Below are 22,559 nucleotides of genomic sequence, written 5' to 3' on the forward strand. Positions count from 1 at the left end.
ACGAGACACTGACAGACAACTATGGTTATATTTAAAAGATTTTGATCAAAATTGTTCCTAGGGACAGTTGAGTAATGGCTGGATATTTGTAGGGACATGTCTCTACCAAATTCTCCTCTCTACACAACCTCCAAAATGTTCTCTCACTGGCTTGTCACTCACATGTGGCTCTGGAAACATACTCTGAGGTTCTGTAGTCTAAAGTAAAGCGTTGAAGAAACCATGAAATGAGGTGGATATAGTTCAGGGGCTATTTTCCCTTCAGGAACATCATCCATACAGAAGCTTGACCTTGCAGCGCTAAAAATGTGAACAGGAGAAGCCTTTGAATCGGCTCCTTTTGTTGAACACTTCATTGAGGCGCTGTCAGTATTTATCCATTTTACAGTGCATTGTGCCGACACCACTCCTGGAAACAGAAATCATTTATTATTAATAACAGATGTGGAAAAGAAAAAAACATGAAGCAAGCCGCAGACAAACCAATTTAGGATTTTCTAAGTGCACAAGTACAGCACGCACTCTCTTGCAAATCTGAGAGCGTCCTTGTGTATAATAAATTGTTAAATCAAAGCCTCTACACGTGGGACTGTGTTCATTTTAATCTTTATTACATTTTTCAAAAGAGGCTGTTCTTCAGGCTATGGATTCATGGCGCAAAGCACAAATCCATTTAAGTTTGGCTTCCTGTTTAAACATCTCATCGCTCCTCGTCAAAACAATATTTTCATTTCCTAAAACCTAAATACTGTAGATATAATAGTTTCTGTGTAATATTTCCATGCTTTTTAATGATTCAGTTAATCCAGTGACTGCGATTCAGAGTTGGCAGATTCAGCGTGCCCTTACATCCTGCCTGGTGTATAGGAACCTAATTTGCACTCTCGAGCACGTAGCTGCTTTGATGAGCTCCGACTTGACAACAATTTGGGGAAATGGTTTTTTAATGTGTCACTTCAAAGTACAAGGCACTCAAGTCAAAGAATATGAAGTGCTGTATTTGGAAAATGAGTAAGACTGAAATTTGTTATTAAAATTAGGAATTATCTGAAATGGTTTTTAGTGTTCGGTGTGTGGTGTTTTCACTGCCTGAAGGTGGATAAGATTTGTAACAGTCCGTCAAGCCTCTATGAAAAGAACCTGTTATTACACTTGTTAGTGTTTGCTTCTCTGACTGGTTTCATTTACGGGTCACTTTACTTCAATATGTGACAAGAGGATTGGCACCAGCATCTCCATCTCTCCAACAGACACAGTAGATCTAACCACCGCACATGCCACTTTCAGTGTGCTCAGTAATCACACATAATATCCAAAGTTAGAAAATAAGCGCAGCAATTTTGGGTTATTTACTATAATAACACATTAAAAAAATCTGTCAGCGGAGGATCGGCCAACAAGATGCAGTTTCTTTGCCGTTTATGGAGAAAGATTTTATCTGTGTGAGGAGATTGACAATCTGTGTGTAAATGTGTAATCTGTAGATATAAAAGTACTTCCACAAATACATAAAACATTTGTAAACTCACAAATTTTTTGCTTATATAAAACAGATCTGCGAGGGTCCTAAGGACAGAGGGATGTCATATGCTGTAAAGCCCTGTGAAGCAAATTGTGATTTGTGATATTGGGCTTTATAAATAAAATTGATTGATTGATTGATTGATCTGGAAATACACAAATTCCACATACTAAAAAAAAAAAAGACTGAGAATGCACGAAAGGCAAATCTGCAAGCGTAGAATTGAGATTCACAGATAAAAACTGACTTTTAAACGTTCAGAAGACATTCACCAAAGCTTCTCATTCATTTGTAAAAAAAAAAAAAAATAAAGTCACAGTTTTTTGTTTGTTTGTTTTTTTAAATTGTGGTATATGTGTATTTGCAGATCCATTTGAGTTTACAAATCTTTTTTTTTGTATTGTGGAAGATGTTCTATATTAACAAATTTACACATGGGTTGTCAATTTCCTCACACAAATAATATTAAACCAATCTTTTTCCATACAGTTTCACACAGTCAGCAAACTGCACAGCTCAAGGTTTGCGCTGTTAAATTACAACCTGTCAGCAAAATCTTTCTTCTTATGGACCCCAGTGACTAACAAGGTTCATCAAAACAAGGTTTGTAGGAATTGTGAACCTGATGATGGTGCTACACAAAGTTCAGGAGGTCACAACAATGTGGTACGAATCCTGGATTTCATGGCAAGTTGCATGGTATGGCAGTTGCTCGGGTCTTAACGGGTGATCACACAGAAATGAGACGCTGGACACGCGGACGCTTCAAAGACGCTTGAAACGCTGGAAGCGCTTATTCAATGTGCGCTAGCTACTGGTGTCTGACGCTCAAAAAGTTGAAAATATTTTAACTTTTCAGCGTCTACGCGCATCTACAAAAACGCCCGTCTAAAAAGATGCTTGAACGCCGGTCAGACGCGCCGTATCATAGGAAAACAATGGTTTTACTGGCGTCGCGTTTCTAGTGTTTCATCTCGGTGTGATCGCTCCCTTAAGTGTATAATCATATATATTGAACAACGTTGTCATTTCTAACAAGGCTACAACCAAAACCAACTTTATTAAAAGTTAAACTTAAATACGTTAGCAATAAGTGAGCAAGCAAATGGCAAACTACTCCTTTAAAGCCGTGGTTTTCAACCAGGGGTCCTTGTGGGAGTTCCCAGGCATCCCCAGAAAAATGGGGGATGGATTATTTTCACTATAGTTCACTATAGAAGTGAGCCAGATGTGAGTAAGAGACATAAGGCTGATGATTCTGATCATAGCTTTCACCTCCCCTATGTTATCTCCTCAACTGCAGTTGACAACTATAGAATTAGTCTTACTCATGTCTAACAACTAAAATCTTTTTAGATGGACATCCCTGATGCAAAATCTTGTCAAATGAGGGTCCATGACCTAATGGGTATCAATTAAGGGGTCCCTGACCGACCTGGTCTCACTCTGAAGTCGTCGAATAACAGCACTTGTTCAGTGACTTTTGGCATCTAGTACTGATGAAAAAAGCTGTCCTTTCACAACATGATACGCAGCCAGTCTCAGTTATTGTGTAACAGCACCGGGCAGCATCAGGGGGAGCGCAGCAGGACTACAATGTAAGTTAAGGGGGTGAAAGTCCAAGTGAGTCGGGCAAGAGGCGTGGCAGATGCGTCCAACAACCATCAACTTTTTTTTCTAGACCCAGCCCTGTGCTTTTGTTGCCTAAACCAGTGGTTCCCAACTGGTGGGTCGCGGGTCCATTCTGAATGGACCACAAGTGAAAAAAAACACACTTTACTTTGAAGTACAGTGAATTTCTGGCAAAGAGCTTTTACTTTGAAGTGCTGTTTCCTGCTGCAGAGAGAGTAACTAACAGAGAGCTGCATAACCAAGACAGAAACCTAGCTCAACGACACGGCCAAACACAAGTATGACACTAAATGTAATAAACTGTGTGGGCCTTGAACTAACACCTGAGGACAAATCTGGACCATGTGACTGGACCAGCTGGGAACCACTGGCCAAAACTCAACCATGTGTTTTGGCTAAACGTAACCATGTGCATTTGTTGCTGAAGGAAAAAAATGTCAATTCGCAGTGTTGTACCGATGCAGTGCGTTTATTTTGAAAGAGACTGTATGCAAACAGTACATTTCCTGTGAAAAAAGAAGTGTATTTTGAAAAAAAGAAAGTGCATGTAACAGGCTGAAGTTGACACGGTCCCCTCGATGAAAGTCTGGTGTTGTTTGACCTATCCTCCTCCCCTCCCTCCCTACGTGGATTTTCTAGCTCTTTATACGACATCAGTTGCTCTGAGCAAGTGTTGCCATGAATGGGGTAAAACTGAAGTTCGTGCATCTCATAAAAACCGTCTGTTTTTGAAAATCTGGAGATGAGCATGGGTTGGAGGGTGCGCAAGCCAAAAATGACACCATTATGCATTTTGCGTAACGCATGCGGGCTCTGCAAGTTGTTAGTTAACATCTGAAACATGCTCCATATTTAACTACTGGACCTCTGAATGGGAGAGAGGCCAGACGCATCTGCCAGAGCAAATAAAAGATGAGCTCGCATTAGCATGCAGCTACATGAGGATCATTAATTATTAGTCTATGATGTTTTGGTGTTAGATTTCCCTTTTGCTAAGACTTATCTCAAGTCTGAATCGCAGTCAGTGAGAAAACTGTCCCAGTAACTTTTTTTTAATCTCATTTGACTAGTCATTTAATCATGAATATTGTAACGTCACTCGTCTTTTTAAGTCAAATTTGTGGATAAAAAGACCTCTGGAGCTTCTCTGTAAAACTTAAGAAACTCCGATACACTCTGCTGCACAAGCTTCACACGATCAAAGCAGAGACCTCAATCTCCAGAGAGGAAAATCTCCTTCGGCTCACAATCCTGCAGCTTGTCAACTTTGAAGTCCCAGTGCTGAGTGTCACGGCCTCCCAGACTGCCACTTTAACACAGACACACAGACAGACAGAGCAGCTAAGTTTTTGTGGATGCTCTAATCTCAGCAGCCCTGTGAGCAGCCATGGACTTCCTCCGCTGTACTGATGAGACTGCGGCCTCCGTGATGCCGTGGTAGCTGTCCGTCTCCTGGGAGTCCTCGCTGTTCTGGGACTTGGTGCTGTCCTGTGAGTCCGGCTTCTGTCTCAGCGCCCGGCTCTGCTCCTCCTTCAGCTCCACGTAGGAGCGAGAGAAGGTGTGAAAGATGGACGTGACGGGGAAGGCCATGAGGAGGATGCCGCTCAGGATGCTGCTGAGTGCCACCACCTGGCCGGGGATGCTCCTGGGCACCATGTCTCCATAGCCGACTGTGGTCATGGAGATGACCGCCCACCAGTAGCTACCAGGGATGCTTGTGAACTCCTGCTTGGCGCCCATCTCGCTCTCAGCTAGGAACACCAGCGGGGAGAAAAGAGCCATGGCCACGCAAAGGAACAGCAGCAACAAGCCGAACTCACGTGTACACCTCCTCACTGTCAGACCAAGCGTCTGCAAGCCTAAAGAGTGGCGGGCCAACCTCATCACGTAAAAGATCCGCAGAGCTCGCAGGACTCGGAGAACCAACCCCACCTTCTCCAGGTAGTTGTTCCCTGAGCCTGCGGGTTTCCCTCCAACTGACAGAGAATCCACAATGAGGGTGATGTAGTAGGGAAGGATGGCCACCACGTCGATGACATTCAGAGGCGTACGCAGGAACATACACTTGCTCTGTGTCTGAATGAAGCGCAGCAAGAACTCCAGGGAGAACCAGGCGACACACACCGTCTCCAGCACAAAGATGTTATAGCACCTCTGGGAGCACTCACCCTGCCGAGAGAAAAATAAGCACATAAAGACAGACATTAAGGGTTTTGTTACATTACGCAACAGCAATAACACCCTTCACTGTGCAAGATATGTGAACTCCAAAAGTGCTTTGGATGAAGATGCATGAAGTCAGTAATTAAGAATCTATTTCAAAGCCTTCTACTTGATTCGTGGGTTCGTCGTTGACAGAGGAGGTTGATGCGTTTGATCTCACGACAGAAAGGTGACTCTGAACAAAACACAGAAGAGAAAGGGCTGAAAGATTCATGAAGTGTGACACAAAAGGCTTTGATTATCTGGTTTAATAAACCTCACTGACTCACACGTCAAACCTGAAGAGGTGAGCGCTGTAGATGTGCAGACAATGTTACGTAAGTAATTAACTGTCTCACCAGTCAGTCATAGATAAACCTACACTGTGGATTCTTAACGCTACCGCAGCTGAAATATTCCCTCTTTTAATCATAATGTATTTTTTCCAGACTGCTGAAATAGCGTTCATAAATATTTTAAAATATAATTATAAGAGCTTACTTGGATATTAAGTCAAAGTCACCCCTGGAGGAGACTGAAAAAATAAGTGTGTGCTTTTCATTTTTCTGCATTTACTTAAGTGTTATTAATTACAGCAAATATTCTTTGCTTTATTTGTGTCTGTTAATTGTATGTGGATTAATTAAAACATGAGAATATGTGAAGAACACTTTCCTCAGTCTCTCTGAAAACTTTGAAATCTTTCCTCTTTGAAATGTCGTGTAATACCGTGAAACAGGTATCGCTCAAACATCTTTAATCTTTTCAGACTTTCAGACTCAGCCCCTTGTTGTGTTTCAGAGCTCAGATATTCATGAGGACTTTTGAGGTTGTGCAGAAACATTATGATGACATTAACAAGCCATTAGGGAGACGACTACATGCACCGTGCTTGTAAAGGTCCAGGTGTGAATGTGTGTGTGAGTGTGTATATATAAGCAAATCATTCCGCCCAGTATTTGCTCAGTCAACAGCTCTGCTCCATGGAGACGTCATTCCAACCGACTGCCCTCACAGAAAAGAAGTCCGTCCCTCAGATCTCGCCTCATGCATTTTTCAAAGTATACACTTAATTTTGCATATAGCATCGTTTTTGCCCCAGAGATCTCAGGCTTGCTAAACCCATTTAACACCATGTAAATCACTGATTGGCAAAGTTGGAGTTGCAGTTTTTCACACAGCAGCAATAAACTTCTATATGGATATGGAAAAGTAGTCATCCTGAGCAAAAGTGGTAAAGATCTGTCGACCGATTTATGTTAGGCTTTGTAGTGCTGCAGAGGCAGAGTCAAACTGAACGCTTTCTCACAGACAGTAAAAACAGAGACGTGAATTGCCCGCTCTTACAGATTCAGCTGTTTCCAATCTGGCCTTGTTTATAAGATATTTTTAGGGCTTTTTTACCTTTAATTGAGCAGCATTTATTATTCCCAGAGGACGAATCTAACTGACTTTGGTGATCCCCCAGCTTCCCTTCTAACAGGGAATTTATACTTGTGTGTTGAATCAACGCCGTAGCTACTGCGTAGGCTCCACGTCAACGCAGAGCCTACACCGTACCCTACGCCATAGCCTGACATGCACCTACCCAGAATTGTAAGTACATGTTGCGGTGATGCAGACCTCCTGTCAGTTTCTGTAAGCTGAAACCATTTTCCTCAGTGGAAACAAAGCTTTGATTTACTTTAATTTCACAGATAAGAAACAATAAATTGTGAAGACAATAAAGCCTCCACTAAAATATCATTTTAAGTCTTGTGTGTGATTTATCCTGGCTTCATATGAGCAGAGGAAATCTCTGCTAGCTGCTAGGCTAATTTATACAATGTAAAATGCCATAGGCTGGCGCTAATAACATTAGCATTTTGTATTTGTTTGGAAAACGTGTTTAGAACAATACAGTTGTTTTGTCAGTGAACCTTGTGAGTTGTAATGGAGCCAAATTGTGTGTCGTTACCTTTGTTAAATGTTGCTGTTGTCCCATATGAGAAGAGGAAAAGTCTGCTAGCTGCTAGGCTAATTTATACAACGTAAAATGCCATAGGCTTGTGCTAATAAAGTTAGCATGTTGTATTTGTGGGGAAAATGTGTCCAGATAAAGACAAGTGTTTGTCTGAGAATGCTGCGAGTTATAGTGAAGCTGATTTGTGTACTTGTGTTTGAAATTGTCTCTATTAAGCCATGTTTAACGTGTGTTTAATGTGTGTGGCTAATGTGTGTTTTGAATCAACTAAACTTTACAGCACTTCACAGGAACCTCCGCCGCCAACTAGTGTTTTGGAGGTGTAACTGCAGAGTGACACAGACACACCACCGCACAAGTATAAATGCTCACAACAGCGTAGGCGACATGCGTAGGGTCTGCACACAACCATAAATCCCCTTTAATGCCACCACGATCACTTTGGTACCCACACTCATGGTCCCCAGTGGATGAACTGTAATAACCCCCTATGGCCTCTATCTCGTGACTGTCCATCTGGCACCATCATCCAGTCAAAATTTCATTTTGTCCAGTACGTTAGTCCATGACCAAATACCAGCACAACTTCACAAATTCCCATCAGCCTTCAGCTGTACATTATCACTTTAAACTTATTGGCATACTGATGGAGCATTCAGCTCAAGGACAGCCTCACAGATTGGCTTGCATGGCTGTTGAATCTGAGATTAAAACCTTTATTGAAGTCACTGACTATATGAAAGATTTTACAGCATCTCCTGGACATATTTATGAGCAAAAGCAACATAAGAAAAGTCACTTATTTACATCACAATGTTATGCGTGGGTTTACAAGTGAGGTGCCAGAGTAGTAATGGAGGCTTGTTTACATCCGCCTACCACCCAGACAAAATATATCTGCATGAAACTTTAGTTTAATTACAGAACCTGCTTACTGACGGGTAAAATCAGAGCACGAGGACATATGGAATTTCTGTTTTCTGTTAGTCAGAGTCACATCAGAAAGTCTCCACTGGCTGAAGTCCACAGTTAAATTAAAAAGCACAATAGGGAGTCGGTGTTTGCCTCAGCACAGCTCCATAGGTCCCCGACCAGCTGCTAACAAGCTTTAATACTCTTATTTTGAAAAGTGAAATGATACAGTAACTATGAGGTTAAGAGCACAGATTGTCAGCTTCACTTTGAGGGGATTTTAAGCCGAATTGGGCCAAAAATATAAATGGAAAAAAGCACTTTTTGTTCATAGCCTCCCCGTTTCAGAATGCCAAAAACATTTGGAGGCAGCAGCACTTTGCTGAATATTATCATATTCAGTGAAACAGCCGCTCTATTCACTCTCATATCGTCAGTTTCATATGTTCTGTTTCTCTCTCTAGCCCATTATACGCCTGATGTCTGGGTTACCAATCCACCTTTGAGTCCTCATGCAAAGTATTTTCCTTCACCAACTCTGGTGTATGCAGGGAGGGACATTAAAGCGCCGCAGCACATGGCAATCTTTGAAGGTCTGCTGTTGCAGCGATTCAGATATGAGCTGAAATCCACCCTCTAACCACATGCTGTCATTTCACATCCAAAGTAATGTGAGTCTGAAGCCAAAACAAATAAATGTGCTCCTGTCCAAATCCTTAAGGAGCTCGCTCATTTTCACATGCTAACCATTATGTTTCACACCTCCTCTGTTATTCTGCTCCTCTGTGTCCACAAAGGAGTCTGTTTGTGACACATTTGCCTTTCCTTGCATTTGACCAGCGTATTTGCATTGTTCTCCGACAGAGGCTTTCTGGCTGAGTGCATTCTCCACTACCTCCTGCCCGTTTCCCACACTGCAAAGCCTCCGATGTAGCAGAAGATCAAATTAAAAGCACACAATTATCTGTCTCAGCGATCAGGGGACTCTGACCCCGTCACAGCTGGAGACAAGCATGTAAACCAAACAAAGCAGGAGGTGACGGCTCATCTCTGATCCCCGCAGATAAGTTTGAGTGGGTGTGATTCACAAACAGGCCGACTTCAAGTAGTGAGCTGGCTCTCTCTGAGGCACACCAGTGCGTTTAATGGATTTTTTATTCACCTTACTGGGCTCTACTGTGTGTACTGAGTGTCTGTGTGTTTGTGCTGCTGGCAAGATTGAGTTTCAACACTTCCTTCTCTCCCAGAAACCATCTTAATATGCTTCTTCAAAAGGCAAGAATCTCAGTACAGAACAGTAACGTGATTGTATGTGAATCCTTTTGTGGTCAAGAAAGTAAAGATGGTTCATGTTTTACTCCTAGCACTGGTTGTCAATGCCAAAGCAAAGCAAAAGCTGCATTTGTCCAACAAAAGTATGTCTTATTTTGCCCAGACATAATTAGATGTTCTCACACTTGAAGCGATCAGCTGTCAGGCAGGCTGTATTCAGTCATAAATATTTAAATAGATTGCAACCAGTTACGTACAGTACAGGATAAAAAGGGCTAATACCAACAGTTGGTGCTGCACATGAAATAAATGCATATAAGGCTCGCTTTTAATTTGCCTAATCTCTGCTTCCTACATGCTTTACATGAAGACACCGAACTCATCCATCTGTGGATCAGAAGCTCTGACATCCATGGTAATTCTTCAGCATTCAGTGTGTGATGGCAGAACACAAGCATTATTGCCAAAGCGACAAATGAAAACCAAAATATTAATTAAGCGTTTCACGAGATTTAGGTGATTCTTGTGACACAATATAGAAAACGTATGTAGACTAAAGGCCTTTGCACGTTTTTTCAGATGCATTTTTTTAAACCATCATCCAAAAGAATTGGATGTTTTGTGGCTTCATGCGCCACTGAGCAACTTTCATTAGCCCTTTTTAAACAGGAATTGTGCAAATTTGCAGGAAAGCCCAATCAGTCTTCTTTCAGCATTTACAGCATCTTGCAGCAAAATGCCACCTACCTACTTTTGTTTATACAGAATGTGCCTTTTTCAGGGTAATGGGGGGCGTGAGCAAGTAACAAAACATGTAGCTCAGCATGTGACGTAAACAGTGACGTGGGAGGGAAGCCGCGGCTGGTCAGTCCTTCGGCGATTCTCTCATAAGTCGGCCCGTTCTTCACCGTCCCCGTCATCTGACGGTTAATGGCCTCTTCGTTTGCGAGGACAAGGAGGGCGCGCAATTCCTTGTCTCCCCAGTTGCTCATCTTTACAGTGTCTGTCAGGTTTGTGTTTCCTTCTTGCTACTAGCTGCTCGCTAATTCCTGCTATCAGCTGTTTCCTGTTTATCCACCGCCAGTGGCTCATCAACAGCTCCTCCCACAAGTCATCAACAGCCCCTCCCGTGGTGGAAGGCCGCCTCGGTCTGTTGAAACTGAAAGTGTTCCGCCAATATGTCTACCCTACGAGGCGGAAAACTGGGCACCATGGATCAACTCACCAATCCAGCTCTGTGTGTCTAAACGCTCACAGCTTGCCGGCCAAATGGCCGAACATTCGCTAAGAATCTAACAGTGTAAAAGAGGTTATAGGAATGAACAGGGTCCAGCTACTGATGCTGTATCCAGGTCTCTTTATACATCCATGGTCTGTATATATTTTCATGGCCATCCATCAAATCTTTGTTGAGGCTCTGTAGCAAAGTACCAGCTGTCAGAAGATAACTGTAGTTGTGACTTTCTTTATTTTCATGTAACATCATTGCTGTATGTCAGGAAATCATTTTGCACAGTTAAAAAAAATAACAGTAAAGTTTATAAAATGTTTTTTCCACAGGCAGACTTCCTGTCATTTACTAAATGACCACACTGGACTGGTTCCTGTTTCGGGGACTTGGAAACTCTACATTGCCCATACAGTAAATATATCTGTCTGACTATTTATAGCTCCGTAAGAGGCTGATGACCTCCTGCCACTCACCCAGTGCATGCTGGGATAGACTCATGCCCCCCACAGTTAACAATGTATTCAATAACTATTAGTACTTATGTATCCTGCCACATTTCACCATCAGTGCTGCACCCCATGCCTGTCTGCTGCATGTCTAAACACTGTCAGTCAAGTTTATTTTTCTACCCTCATCTTAATTCGTCTCCCACAACCTTTAAATGACTCTCATTCAGTTTGAAATCTGTGACATTTAATGCTGAGTGTGAGCTTATTGCAAGCTGCCTGGGAAAAAGCAGACAGCAGATCAGGAGAGCAGAGGGAACCCTGCCGCAGGGAGAAATCTGAGCAAATGGAAGTTTGCTCAAGTAATTTTACACAAATTATAACAAATAAGACCGATGTTCCTGCTAAGTTAATAACTCAGTGACCTGCTGTGCGTCTAATCATTTCTCAAAATTATCAAATAATACCATCTTATCAGTCATTCCTCCGCTGTGGTTTGGTAAATTTCCTCAGTGCGTGCGTTTGAGTGTGTGTGATTACCATGCAGACTCATGATTAGCAGGCAGAGTCCTCTGCTCAAACCCAGATTCAATAATTACATAAGCACGATCACTTTCTCTGGAACTTTTTAAAGATTTGAATAAACATCATCTTTGGCAAGAGGGAGAGGTCTAATCCACCACCAGCCTGGAGACTGATCCAATTTTTTAATCATTTAGGAAATTTATTTATTTTTCAATAGCCTGAAAACACTGCTATAACTCACACACACGGGGCATCGGCCTCGGCCTGAGCAGTTTTGTTGCTTGTCAGTATGTATTTATTGCAGTCGGGTATTTGAGGGCAGAGGAACTTTACGGCTGATGCTTTTCTGTACTTTGTTGGACAAAAATATTTTATTCTTTTCAAGCTGCAATCCCCAGTTTTAATGCATTGTTCTGTCTGTGCGCTTGATAATGGTTTAACTTTACGTTGAATGTCTGTGCACTGTTATTTATATCCTGTTCTCTGCTGCTGTGACAACCTAATGCCCAGTGGGGTCATTAGACTTCCATGTGATCTAAACTAATCTAAAGTAGCATCAGTATTGATGGCTGCTGCCTGACAGGTGTATGCTCTCACTCTGTGTTAAAATATAACTAGAACTATGCTCAGCAAAAATCACAACGTCATAATTTTTTTCTGTGAAAATAAAATGCAAAAATTACCATTCTTGTTAAGGTTGCAACTAGGGATAGGAATTGATAGAATTTTATTGATATCAATGCCATTATTGATTCTGCTTATCGATCTGATTCTTTATCGATTCCCTTATCGATTCCTCCTGTGAATTAATGATATCACCTCCTGTTGTTTGTAACCCAAGACATCTGCTTTCATAACGTTTTATTATGAACCTTAAAGCCATGGTCTAGTTTAGAAAGACGATGAGAAAGATTTAAAAAAAAAAAAAAAGTAGCCCCAGGGAGGCTAACAACAACAGCGTCCTGCCGCAGTGTACCTGGAGCGGGATGTGTGAGGCTCCACAGCGGGCTAGTAGCCCCAGGGAGGCTAACAACAGCGTGAAGTGAAGCCACGGCTTGACCACTTCTGTCTCTCCGCCATTACGTCTTCTTTGTTGTTGAACGTGCTGCTGACTGACCAGCATAGATTCGGCGTAATGAAAAGAATCGATAAGGGAATCGTTAAGCATAAAGGCTAATGATGTCGATGAATTGAACCAGTTGGAACCGGTTCTTAACAGGAACCGGTTCTTGATTCCCATCCCTAGTTGCAACTCATATTGAATTTTCAGTATTTGTCATAATAATCCAAATATGGTTTTTTTTGCTTTTCATGCAGCTGCAAGTGATTTTTAGTATCCAGTTTTGGTTCTTTACAGCTGAAGTTTGTACAGACAACATTATAAGCAAGGCTAATGCAACTCAATTGACCCCTTCGCAAAGCCCCGCCCCTTTGTGATGCTCCCACAAGCTGTCAACTAACTGCACTCCCTGAAGAAATATGATCATATTTTTGGAAAAATGAAGCAGTGACTCCAGAGAGAAGCAGACAGAGGGGTCTACAGTCTGTGTTTGAAGGATATATCCAGGATGTCAAACTGACTCAGCAGCAACAACAGGTTAAAAAGACAAAGATAGTTAGCAGCTAAAGGTGAACTATAGGCTACAGATCACAGTGTAAAAGTGAACCACCACATCACTGCTGATCGCCACACAAGACAATGAATATAAAGGGAAACTTTATATTGAACCAGCTGTGTGGCATCACAGTGTGTGTAGATGAATAGTGTTTGGCTTCGCCCTGTGCTGCCAAAGCCCAGACCTCCATCGCCAAAAGGGTGGAGAGCTCCAGGGGAAGTCAAACAACGTTAATCTGCGCACAAGTTTCCCTGCTTCCCTTCACTGGTTCCTGTACAGCAGGGTCGGCCTTTGTTTCACTGTTATAGTCATTAAAAAGCAAAAGCAGCATGTGTATACATTCAGCAGGCTATATCTTCAGTAGCTAGCTAGCTAACCCTACACTTTTCAGGGTTTGATTCTGGTTTTGGAACAGGGAAGAAATGTATATCTTTTTCCAACCTCTCCAGGTAACGAGTATCATTAACACACGACGTGCCCCAGACACAACATTTAGCTCCAAATCCACAAAACCAGCCTGAAAATAAAGGAGCTCTAATTGTTGAGGCTATGGGTCTCGGCCATGAGTCTCGGCCATGCAGTGGTCGAACCCTTGTCAGAGCTAGCAGATGCTACGCTATGATTGGCCAGTCTGCGTTTGAGAGGCGGGACTTGGCAAATAGTCAGGTGGGCTACAAATGATGCCTGAAAGGTCGAGTTTGTGGGAGTTAGTGGCATCTAGGGGTGAGGCTGCAGATCACAACCAGCTGAAACTTGTAGCTTGTAGGAGCTCTATGGTGGCCCCATCTAGAGCCAGTGTTTGGTTTTATATGGTTTTGGTTTATTATATTCCAGTTCTGCCATTATTTCCCTCTAAATCCTATAAACTGGACCTCTAAGAATATATACTGTGTATATTGAGTGATATTCCACTTGAGCATAACATTAAGTCTCCTGGGATTCAAAATATTATGTATATAAATATTTTGATCAGATTTTGGCACAACTGTACCGTCATGTCCCCAGAGAGAATCATTGGCCAGTATCCTTCATCCATTCACACAGCAAAGAGCTTCCTTTGTCATTACACTGAGTTTATTTATTTATTTACTTTTAAATATTGGGTATTACTGGACATTGTTCCAGTTCCAACAGGGGAAATGTTATCTAATACTTAAAGTCAATGGCATTCCCTCTTCATGTGTCGAGAGGCCCCTCAGCTGGGTGTGCTGGCAGCTCTGCAGGGAGGAGCAATTAGTGCAAGCACAACTGGAGCATTTTTCTGTTAGCGGTAAGAAACCACAGGGCTGGAAAAATACAGTACATTATTTAACCTCTTTTACTCTCTGTTCTTGTAGGTTCTTGATTAATCCTGAAGCCAAATGGTACTGCACCAGCCTGCTAAAGCACATGAAGGAGTGTTGGATGCCTGTGGAAATAAAAGCTTGAATTTAGCCCCAGCAGTTGCTAAAACCATGTCAGAATGAGACTTAGATATACAGGCAGCAGTTTTATGCCCTCCATTCACAAGAATACTTTGACAAGATGTTTAAAAGACTAAAGTCTGACAGCCTCTCATCTAAAGACAGTGTGAGTTTTCTGTCACACACTTGGAGATTTTGCAAAGACTGGGGACATTGCAGGGTCACTATTTGCAAGAGTACAACTAGAGAATATTTCCCATTCAAACGTCCTTTTAGAAATAGCACATAATAACATTTCCTTATGTGTCGGAAACTGTGGGAGCTGAACTGTTTCAAAAATTAAGATTTCTCATTAAAATAACTGCTGCTTTGTGGATCAGACACACACCAAATTAAACACAAACTCTTGTTCACTCTACAACTCCACCAGTTTCCTCTCCTTCTTTTTACAGTGCCAACACATTCTCACTCCGATCTTGTCCATGACATTTCGTCGTGGACTTTCCATGTCGAGATATGACGTCCAAGGTACCCTGGGTGTGTTGGTTTTTGATGTTCTGGGACGCCGTGTCAACTTCAGCCTGTAACATGCATTGTCTGTTTTCAAAATACACTTCTGTTTCCACATGGAATGTACAGTTTGCATGCAGTCTCTTTCAAAATAAAAGCACTACGTCTGTACAACACTGTTTTTTTTTCTTTCAACAACAAACACACATGGTTGAGTTTAGGACATAAAAACAGGGTTTGGCTTTACAATCTTAGAGGAAGCAAACACCGGCCTCCTTGGTGAAAGTCAGTGGTTGTTGGACCCATCCACCACTTCACCAGCTTAACTTGCGTTATTGTCCGGCCTCATTTCCCCATTATGCCACCACCGGGCGTTGTAACACTATAACAGCGACCAGCTGTGTATCATGCTGACGTGAAATGATGACTTTTTTCAGAGGTGTCTGACGCAGGAAGTCACTGACTACACGCCGAATTTCAACGACATCGGACTGAGACCAGGTTGACATTACAAGAGAAGCCAGACTTATTCATGTTCCTGTGCCTCCCAAGTGTCCACCCAGTTTGCCATTTCCTGTTTGGTGCTGGAGAGAGCGCAGCTATTGGTTGTTGACAGTGTTCACGTCATTGCACTTTAACACGTTTGATTTTGTTGGAATGTCAAGACAACAAAAGGCTGCCCTCAGACAGCTCACACTGAGTTTAATGACTACGCCAAACAATCGAGATCACTGGAGTACAGACCAAATGAGCTGAAACCTTCATGATTTTACACCGACACTGGAAACTGAAAACTTGATATAAGGCAGGCATTTGTCCTCAAACCTTCAGTCTTACTTTTACAGTGCATCTACATTAAAGCAATAACCTGAATGAACTTGCTGCAACACATACTAAGTCCTCAAACTTTTGGTTTCCCATTCAAAATCTTAAACCTGGTCTTTGTTGCAATTTTTCCTTGCTCTTGTAGTCAGACACAAACTAATGTAGTCACTAGGCAGCAACCTCATGTTAGTGCCAAAAAAGGCAGGTCTTTGAACATCCACTTGAGGCTGGCCCCAAGAACAAGTCATTCCCCATAGACCCACATGTTAAAATGCCCGACTTAACCGCAGAAATAAACATGTTTACAGTCCAGTGTAAAAAACACGTTTGGTTTCTATAGCTAATTTCCCTCAGTTCAGTTCCCTAATCTAGTTTTTGGTGAATTTCAGTTTTTTTTTGTGAGACAACAAATGATACCTTATGAATTCAAAACTATATAAACATTTTTAGAAAATATGATAAACTGATGGTACTGTACTGTGATTGACCGCGACAGAGCTTATTTTCATTGCCAAATCATTTGCTTCGTGCGCGAGAAACTCCCATCCAAATATGTTGATGCTCAACCTATCTCTGTACATCACCTTTCACATTTTGAAACTGACAGCAGAGAGGGATGGCTGAGGTTCTGCAGGGATTTACAGTTTATACTTTAAAAGAAATCACTTCTCGACTCAACAGAAATTATTCACCAACACACTGCATGAGAAACACAAATCATCACCACCGTGATGGATCGCGCACCTCTCCGAGCACCAACAGCGGTATGTCTAACTTCTATTTTCCCACAGCACCGGCACACATTTCTCTTCCACCCGTCCTCACCCTCTGAGCTCTGGCTCCCCATTCCCCTGTGATGATATATGGCTGTGGTGAGGGTGCACCTTAAAGTAGTTGGGATTTACATCAGAGTGGAGCATACAGGGCTCTGAGGCATATGCAGAGTCACTGAGAGGTTAGATCCACAGCCGGGGCTCTTGCAGGAGATAAATGGGACAAGAACACAGTTTCAAAGATGCTTATGTGAACAGAGTAAGCAGTTCTGAGGGAAGAAATCGACAAAACACTTGAGATGTTTAATCCCCTATTCATCCAGAGAGAGCAACGAGCGATCATGAAATGTGAAATGCAATATAGCTTTTTTTTTTGCTTGTGTGTGTGAGGGAGAGGGGAGGTGGAGATGGGGGTAAAAAAAGACCTCTTAGCCACTGAATGTTTCTCTAAGAGCCACATTAGATTAGAAAGCCAGGCTAAGTGCTTTCCATTGCAGGGGGATCCTTAAAAACTTGTGGTTTCTGATGAACTCTCTCCTAAGGCTCAAGTGACCGAGTGCATAAAGATGGCCGCTTCCTGGGTTCAGGTTGCGTTATCCTTTTGCCTCACAGTGCAATTTAATTAGGGCCAGATCTACATGTCTGAAAGCTTCACAACATGACTTCATTTACTGGCCGATAAAAATGTTGAGATGCTTTGAGCATCTTACATGACCATGTCAATGGGAACGGGGTCACTTATGGTGACAGACCCACAGAGAATTATCACATGACTTTGCTCTTCCCCTCAGCTCCACGTTTTTAACCAATGAAATGACACATACAATAATATACTTCCTGTGATTGGTTCAAATGGTGTGTGACAGCGGTCTGATGCCTGGTTCACACTTCATGATATCAGCCCGATTCTAGCCCGACGCAGCGATGTACGGTGTCATGAACGACAATGAGTGTCATACACGACAATCCATCGTTTCATCTCGTGTATAGTAGAGTCATGTCATAGCAGACGACAACTGACGCCACGTCTGGGACGCCTCACGATGTTCCAGGAGAAAGTCTAGCATGTTTGATTTTCTTTTTGTCCTTCGCGACTTCTCCCGTCACAGCCGTCACTTTGACCAATAGGAACACATAGCAATCTGCTGCCATGGAAACTGTATGTCAACAACACAACAGCCTCCTTGATATATCCTCTAGGAATGTTACCACACAGAGTAAAAATGGAAAAATGCCGGTGTGAAACAGAAGAGGCACTTTATCAACCTGGTGAATACTGTCAATAGCATCAAGCTAGCAAACAATGTTATTTCTTCCTAATCGAGACGGACATAAAGTAAGGAAATTAAAAAATAGTTATTATTCCCTCTGTATCCGCTCCTGTTGCTTTATAAAGTTAATGCATCACGTCGTCATTCCAAACTCAACACTTCCTGTATCTGTTTCAAATTAAAAGCCCTTTATAACTGCAGTTGGGAGAATCCCTTCATTTTCTAAAAAGGCTTTTATTGTGAAACATTTGTAGGAACTTGTTGTGGAGGATTCAGTGACTTTCATAGTTGCGTATGGTACTTCAAATGTAGCTCCTGCCATCTGGTGACACTTTTTACTACAGTAACATTTCGGCTGGGACATGAACACACACAGTGACTGAAATAATAAAAGTAATAATAATAAAAATAGGACAAGAATAATCCGATGACATCACACACGTTGTGAAAGACAACCAGGGATAATGGTGTGGACCATCGTGTAGTTTGTCACGTCTGTCGGCCAAGTCATGGCACAATTTTATGACTCCACAATCGCCCAATGCGACATAGTGACTGTCAGAATGGGCAGAAATGTCGTGTAGTGTGAACCAGGCATTAGACCACCAGAAAGCGGTTGTTTGGTCCACATCGGAGTTTGCGTCTGGCATTCACACCAACCCAACAAAACGCACCAAGTGGTAAATGCTCTAGGATTCGGTTCAACCAGACAACACAAGGCTGGAGTGAATGCACCCTTAGTACAATATCAGCCACATCAGAAGCTTTAGAACGGCAAATACAGCAGTATCATTTTAAAGTCAAGGTAGGTTCAGGCAGCGGCTCTGACAGCTGCTGCCTTCATACAGCCTTCATGGAGCCACAACTGAAGCCTCAAAAGCATTAGGCTACATAACAAATACACAATATTACAATCTAGATATGAGTATCTGAGGAAATGATCATTTCATTAGTTTCATTATTATAGGGAGGATCTGTGGAGATGTAAATGACTGGCTATCAAACCTAATAGATATTAGGAGGCCCTGCAATGGGGGAGGATGAGTGGGCGGACTCAACTGAAAGAGATGTGGTAATTAGCAAAAGCAATTCACCAATTTGAGCTGAATTCAAGAAAGTGATGAGCCACTGAATGCTCAGCTTGACATTAGTGTGAATGAAGACAATGCAGGAAGTAAAGCCCACTCACAGAGCACATACATAAGTTTTCAGAGTGAGGCCGAACTCTTCTCCTAACATGGTAATGAGGAGAGGAGACGTTCCACAGCCAGTCACCTCAGTGCACACCATGGCTGCTGGGAACTTAACAGGGGAATCATTGGGTCCAATCACACCTCTATTTTTCTTAAAGGAACAGTGAGTCAGATTTCGGGAGATAGTGTGGTGTCGCTGAGGATTGTAGGTTCCAACCAGCTGAAACTTCTCCCAATTAGGATTTCTTCAGTGTTTATTGTTCAGGAGGTTTTCTGCGTAGGTCCAAGGAAAGGCAGGGGCCCCAGAACAGAGCCATGCCGCCAAATATAACACTGTTAGTTGTACACAAAAATGCCGTCAAACTTTTAGGACAATGTTTAGTAACATGTCTCGTCATATTAACGGACTGTGGCACTTTATTTTAATTTACCATCACAGGTGTTCATGGTGGTTAAGAATAGAAGTGGCAGGCTGCAGTTTGCCTCCCTTCACTGTGTTATGATAGGTTTTCCAAGAATGACACAGCCACCTCATTATACCCATAAACCATTGCGTTTTGGGGTTGCCTCCCATGGCTGGTTCAGATTAGGTTCTCACTTCTAATGAACCACCACTCTCTAATGTTCTCTTGGAGGAGGAGCAAGGCTCACTTCCCGGCATCTCTGGGTGGTTAATTGGTGCCACAGTGACACTGTTTTCAGCTGTCCACAGATTGAAACATAGAAATCACACCTGTTGCTTTTCTGATTCCAGTAATTAAAGCTGCAGATTCATACAGGCGTGTAATGACACATGACACTTAATTAGAGATAAAATGACACTATGTTTAAGCTGGTCTTGGTTCAGCTTTCGCCCTCTTTGTTTTCCTGATTGATTGTCCCTTTGAAGCTCACGCACTTGGTGCTTACACCCCCCGTCCAGCCTGCTGATTAAAACATATCTTTGACAGAAGGAGAAGCTGCGGGGCTCTTCTTTAATCATACGCTGGTCTGCTGATGTCATTCAAGAGGTGAATTAGCATGATGCAAAGACGCTCTGGAGACAGATCTCCAAGGCTTTGTGAAGTCTCAGAGGCAAAGGTGGACATGAAAAGGCTCGGGAGGAAGACATCGTCAGCTTTAATATGCTTTTTTGCTCCACTTGTCACGGACTGTGACAACATGTGTAGTAAGTAGGAACAAAGGCCTGAGGAAGCACTATTTCTCTTCTTGCAAGATGAAAGCTAAATGCAGCAACAAGTGGACGTGGTCGGCTCTCACTTTCAGACCTAATTAGAGACCAGAGACTGTGAGTTATGAGTATCATCATTTTATTGAAATATTTCAACCTCACAGGTTTCAAACCATACTTGTCTTTAAATTGCCAATACAGTGCCCACTCTAATTATATTCCAATTCTCTGGGTTATACTGTAATTAAAGGAGTAGCTCAACATCTTGGGAAACACACTTTCTTTTTTTTTATAAGAGTAAAAAGAAATGATTGATACCGGTCTTGTGTCATCAACATATCCTCATACTATGGTTTGGATGATATGTTATGATGAGTTGAAACAGGTCGCTACTTGCAATGCGCCGCTCTGCAATGTTCTAAAAACATGCTGGGTCAGACCAATGCAACAAAATGACACGTGTATCATCTCTAGTCAACAACTCTCTGTACTTCCGTTCTGATTTGCAGCTTTTCAGACTTATTTTGTGGCTGAATATAATTTGTAGTGTCGTGATAGTGAGATACTGGCTACAGTGATGAAACAAACCAACATCAGGTGGACTGTATTCATAATCAATACGCCACAATAATATAAATAACCAGCACCAATTAATCAGTCAATGAGAATGTGTGTGTGGGCGGGGCATGAACACATATAGTGAGCAGCAGCGGTGACCCACAATCCGACATCGGCACATTGTGAGGATGGAAACAGGGCTCGGCGGGGATGGAGCACCTGCTGCAGCGGGTGAACACGCCGTCTGTGGCCATTTTGACTTGACCAGCTGACTTCACTACAAGTTGATTGGCTGTTGAAACAGGTGACGTGCTTTAAAACCAGCCGCTGCCGATTTGACCAGCTGAGTTGCAGGAGACACCATCAGCTGGCTTGAGTCGAGCTCAGGCTGGCCAGTTCACACCGCTGCAACTTTTCTCTGCATCATTCTAAAACGGTTTTGTCTTGTCACCAATCTGGTCTGAACTGGGCTTAAAGTTATGTAGATTAGGTTTAGGAAAAGAAAGATGGTTAAGTGTTAACAAGTCATGTATGCAACAGAAAGTGCCATACTTAGCATAAAGTTCTGAACTTAATGTAAAGTTACAGAGATTAGGTTTAGGAAAGAAGGCTTAGGAAGGTAAAGTTACCTAGGTTTAGGAAAAGAGATATGGCGATGACTTACTTTAAAACAACTCAAAGTTCACTTGGTTTCACATGAGACACAACCACAGGGGAAAATCCTGTGTTGTTTGACCCATTCACCACCCCAACCTGCCTTTTTCATGGACTGTCAGTCTTTATACTACTTCCTTCTTTACTCCCATCAGAACATAGTTCACATGATCAAAGCCTTCACGATTATGTCCCATATATAGAAATTACTGGCTCAGTGTTGAGTTCTATGTGAATACTGGTGCATTATTTTTCTTTGGTATACATATGAACATTGCATTTGAACAGCCTGAAAATAGAAATCTTTTACATGAAAATGGCTGCAAAATAATTCATAAGCAAATTAGCACAATTCTCTGGTGACTTTTTGATCATGCTATAGTGACTTTCCATTGAAAACTGTTGACTGGCTTTGCACGTCAATGCATTCAGCTGTTGCCAAGAAGTAGCAGAAAACTCCCTCCAAAACTGCAGGTTTATTTAACTTCCAGTCTGTGTGGATTATAAAAGAGAAATTCAACATGTTAATTAGAGCTTCGGGGCCGGGCTAGCTGGTTCCAAGTTAAGCTCTGTTATCACACAAACATGAGATTGATATTGATCCTCTCTTCAACCCTCAGATAAAAAGCAAACATGCATATTTCCCAAAATGTTGAATCAGAAATTTCCCCATCAGCAGTAATCCATTTTGTCTTCTTTTTCACAGCATAATGTTTGCATGCACGAAATGTTTGGACTGTAACATCAAAGATGCATTCTACTGTAAAATGCCACGTACCATCGACAGAGCAGTTAAAACCCATCTGTTTAAATGAGGCATCAAAGTGAACACGACACACAATAAAAATCCATTTATTTTCCATTCACAGTTCCCAATTTG

At 42.2% G+C, this 22,559-nt stretch overlaps 1 protein-coding gene across 1 annotated transcript in view; it reads right to left on the reverse strand.

The window, feature by feature from the left end:
- Positions 1-590: 590 nt before the first annotated feature.
- The window catches only part of kcng2 (potassium voltage-gated channel, subfamily G, member 2), a 39,781-nt gene continuing 17,812 nt past the window's right edge, over positions 591-22,559 (reverse strand). Inside the window, exon 3 of the mRNA XM_033636656.2 lies at positions 591-5,323. Within this exon, the coding sequence (XP_033492547.1) occupies positions 4,496-5,323 (828 nt within the window). The 3' untranslated portion in view covers positions 591-4,495. The remainder of the gene's footprint in view (positions 5,324-22,559) is intronic.

Source organism: Epinephelus lanceolatus, chromosome 16 (assembly GCF_041903045.1).
Source record: "Epinephelus lanceolatus isolate andai-2023 chromosome 16, ASM4190304v1, whole genome shotgun sequence".
Classification (NCBI taxonomy): Eukaryota; Metazoa; Chordata; class Actinopteri; order Perciformes; family Serranidae; genus Epinephelus; species Epinephelus lanceolatus.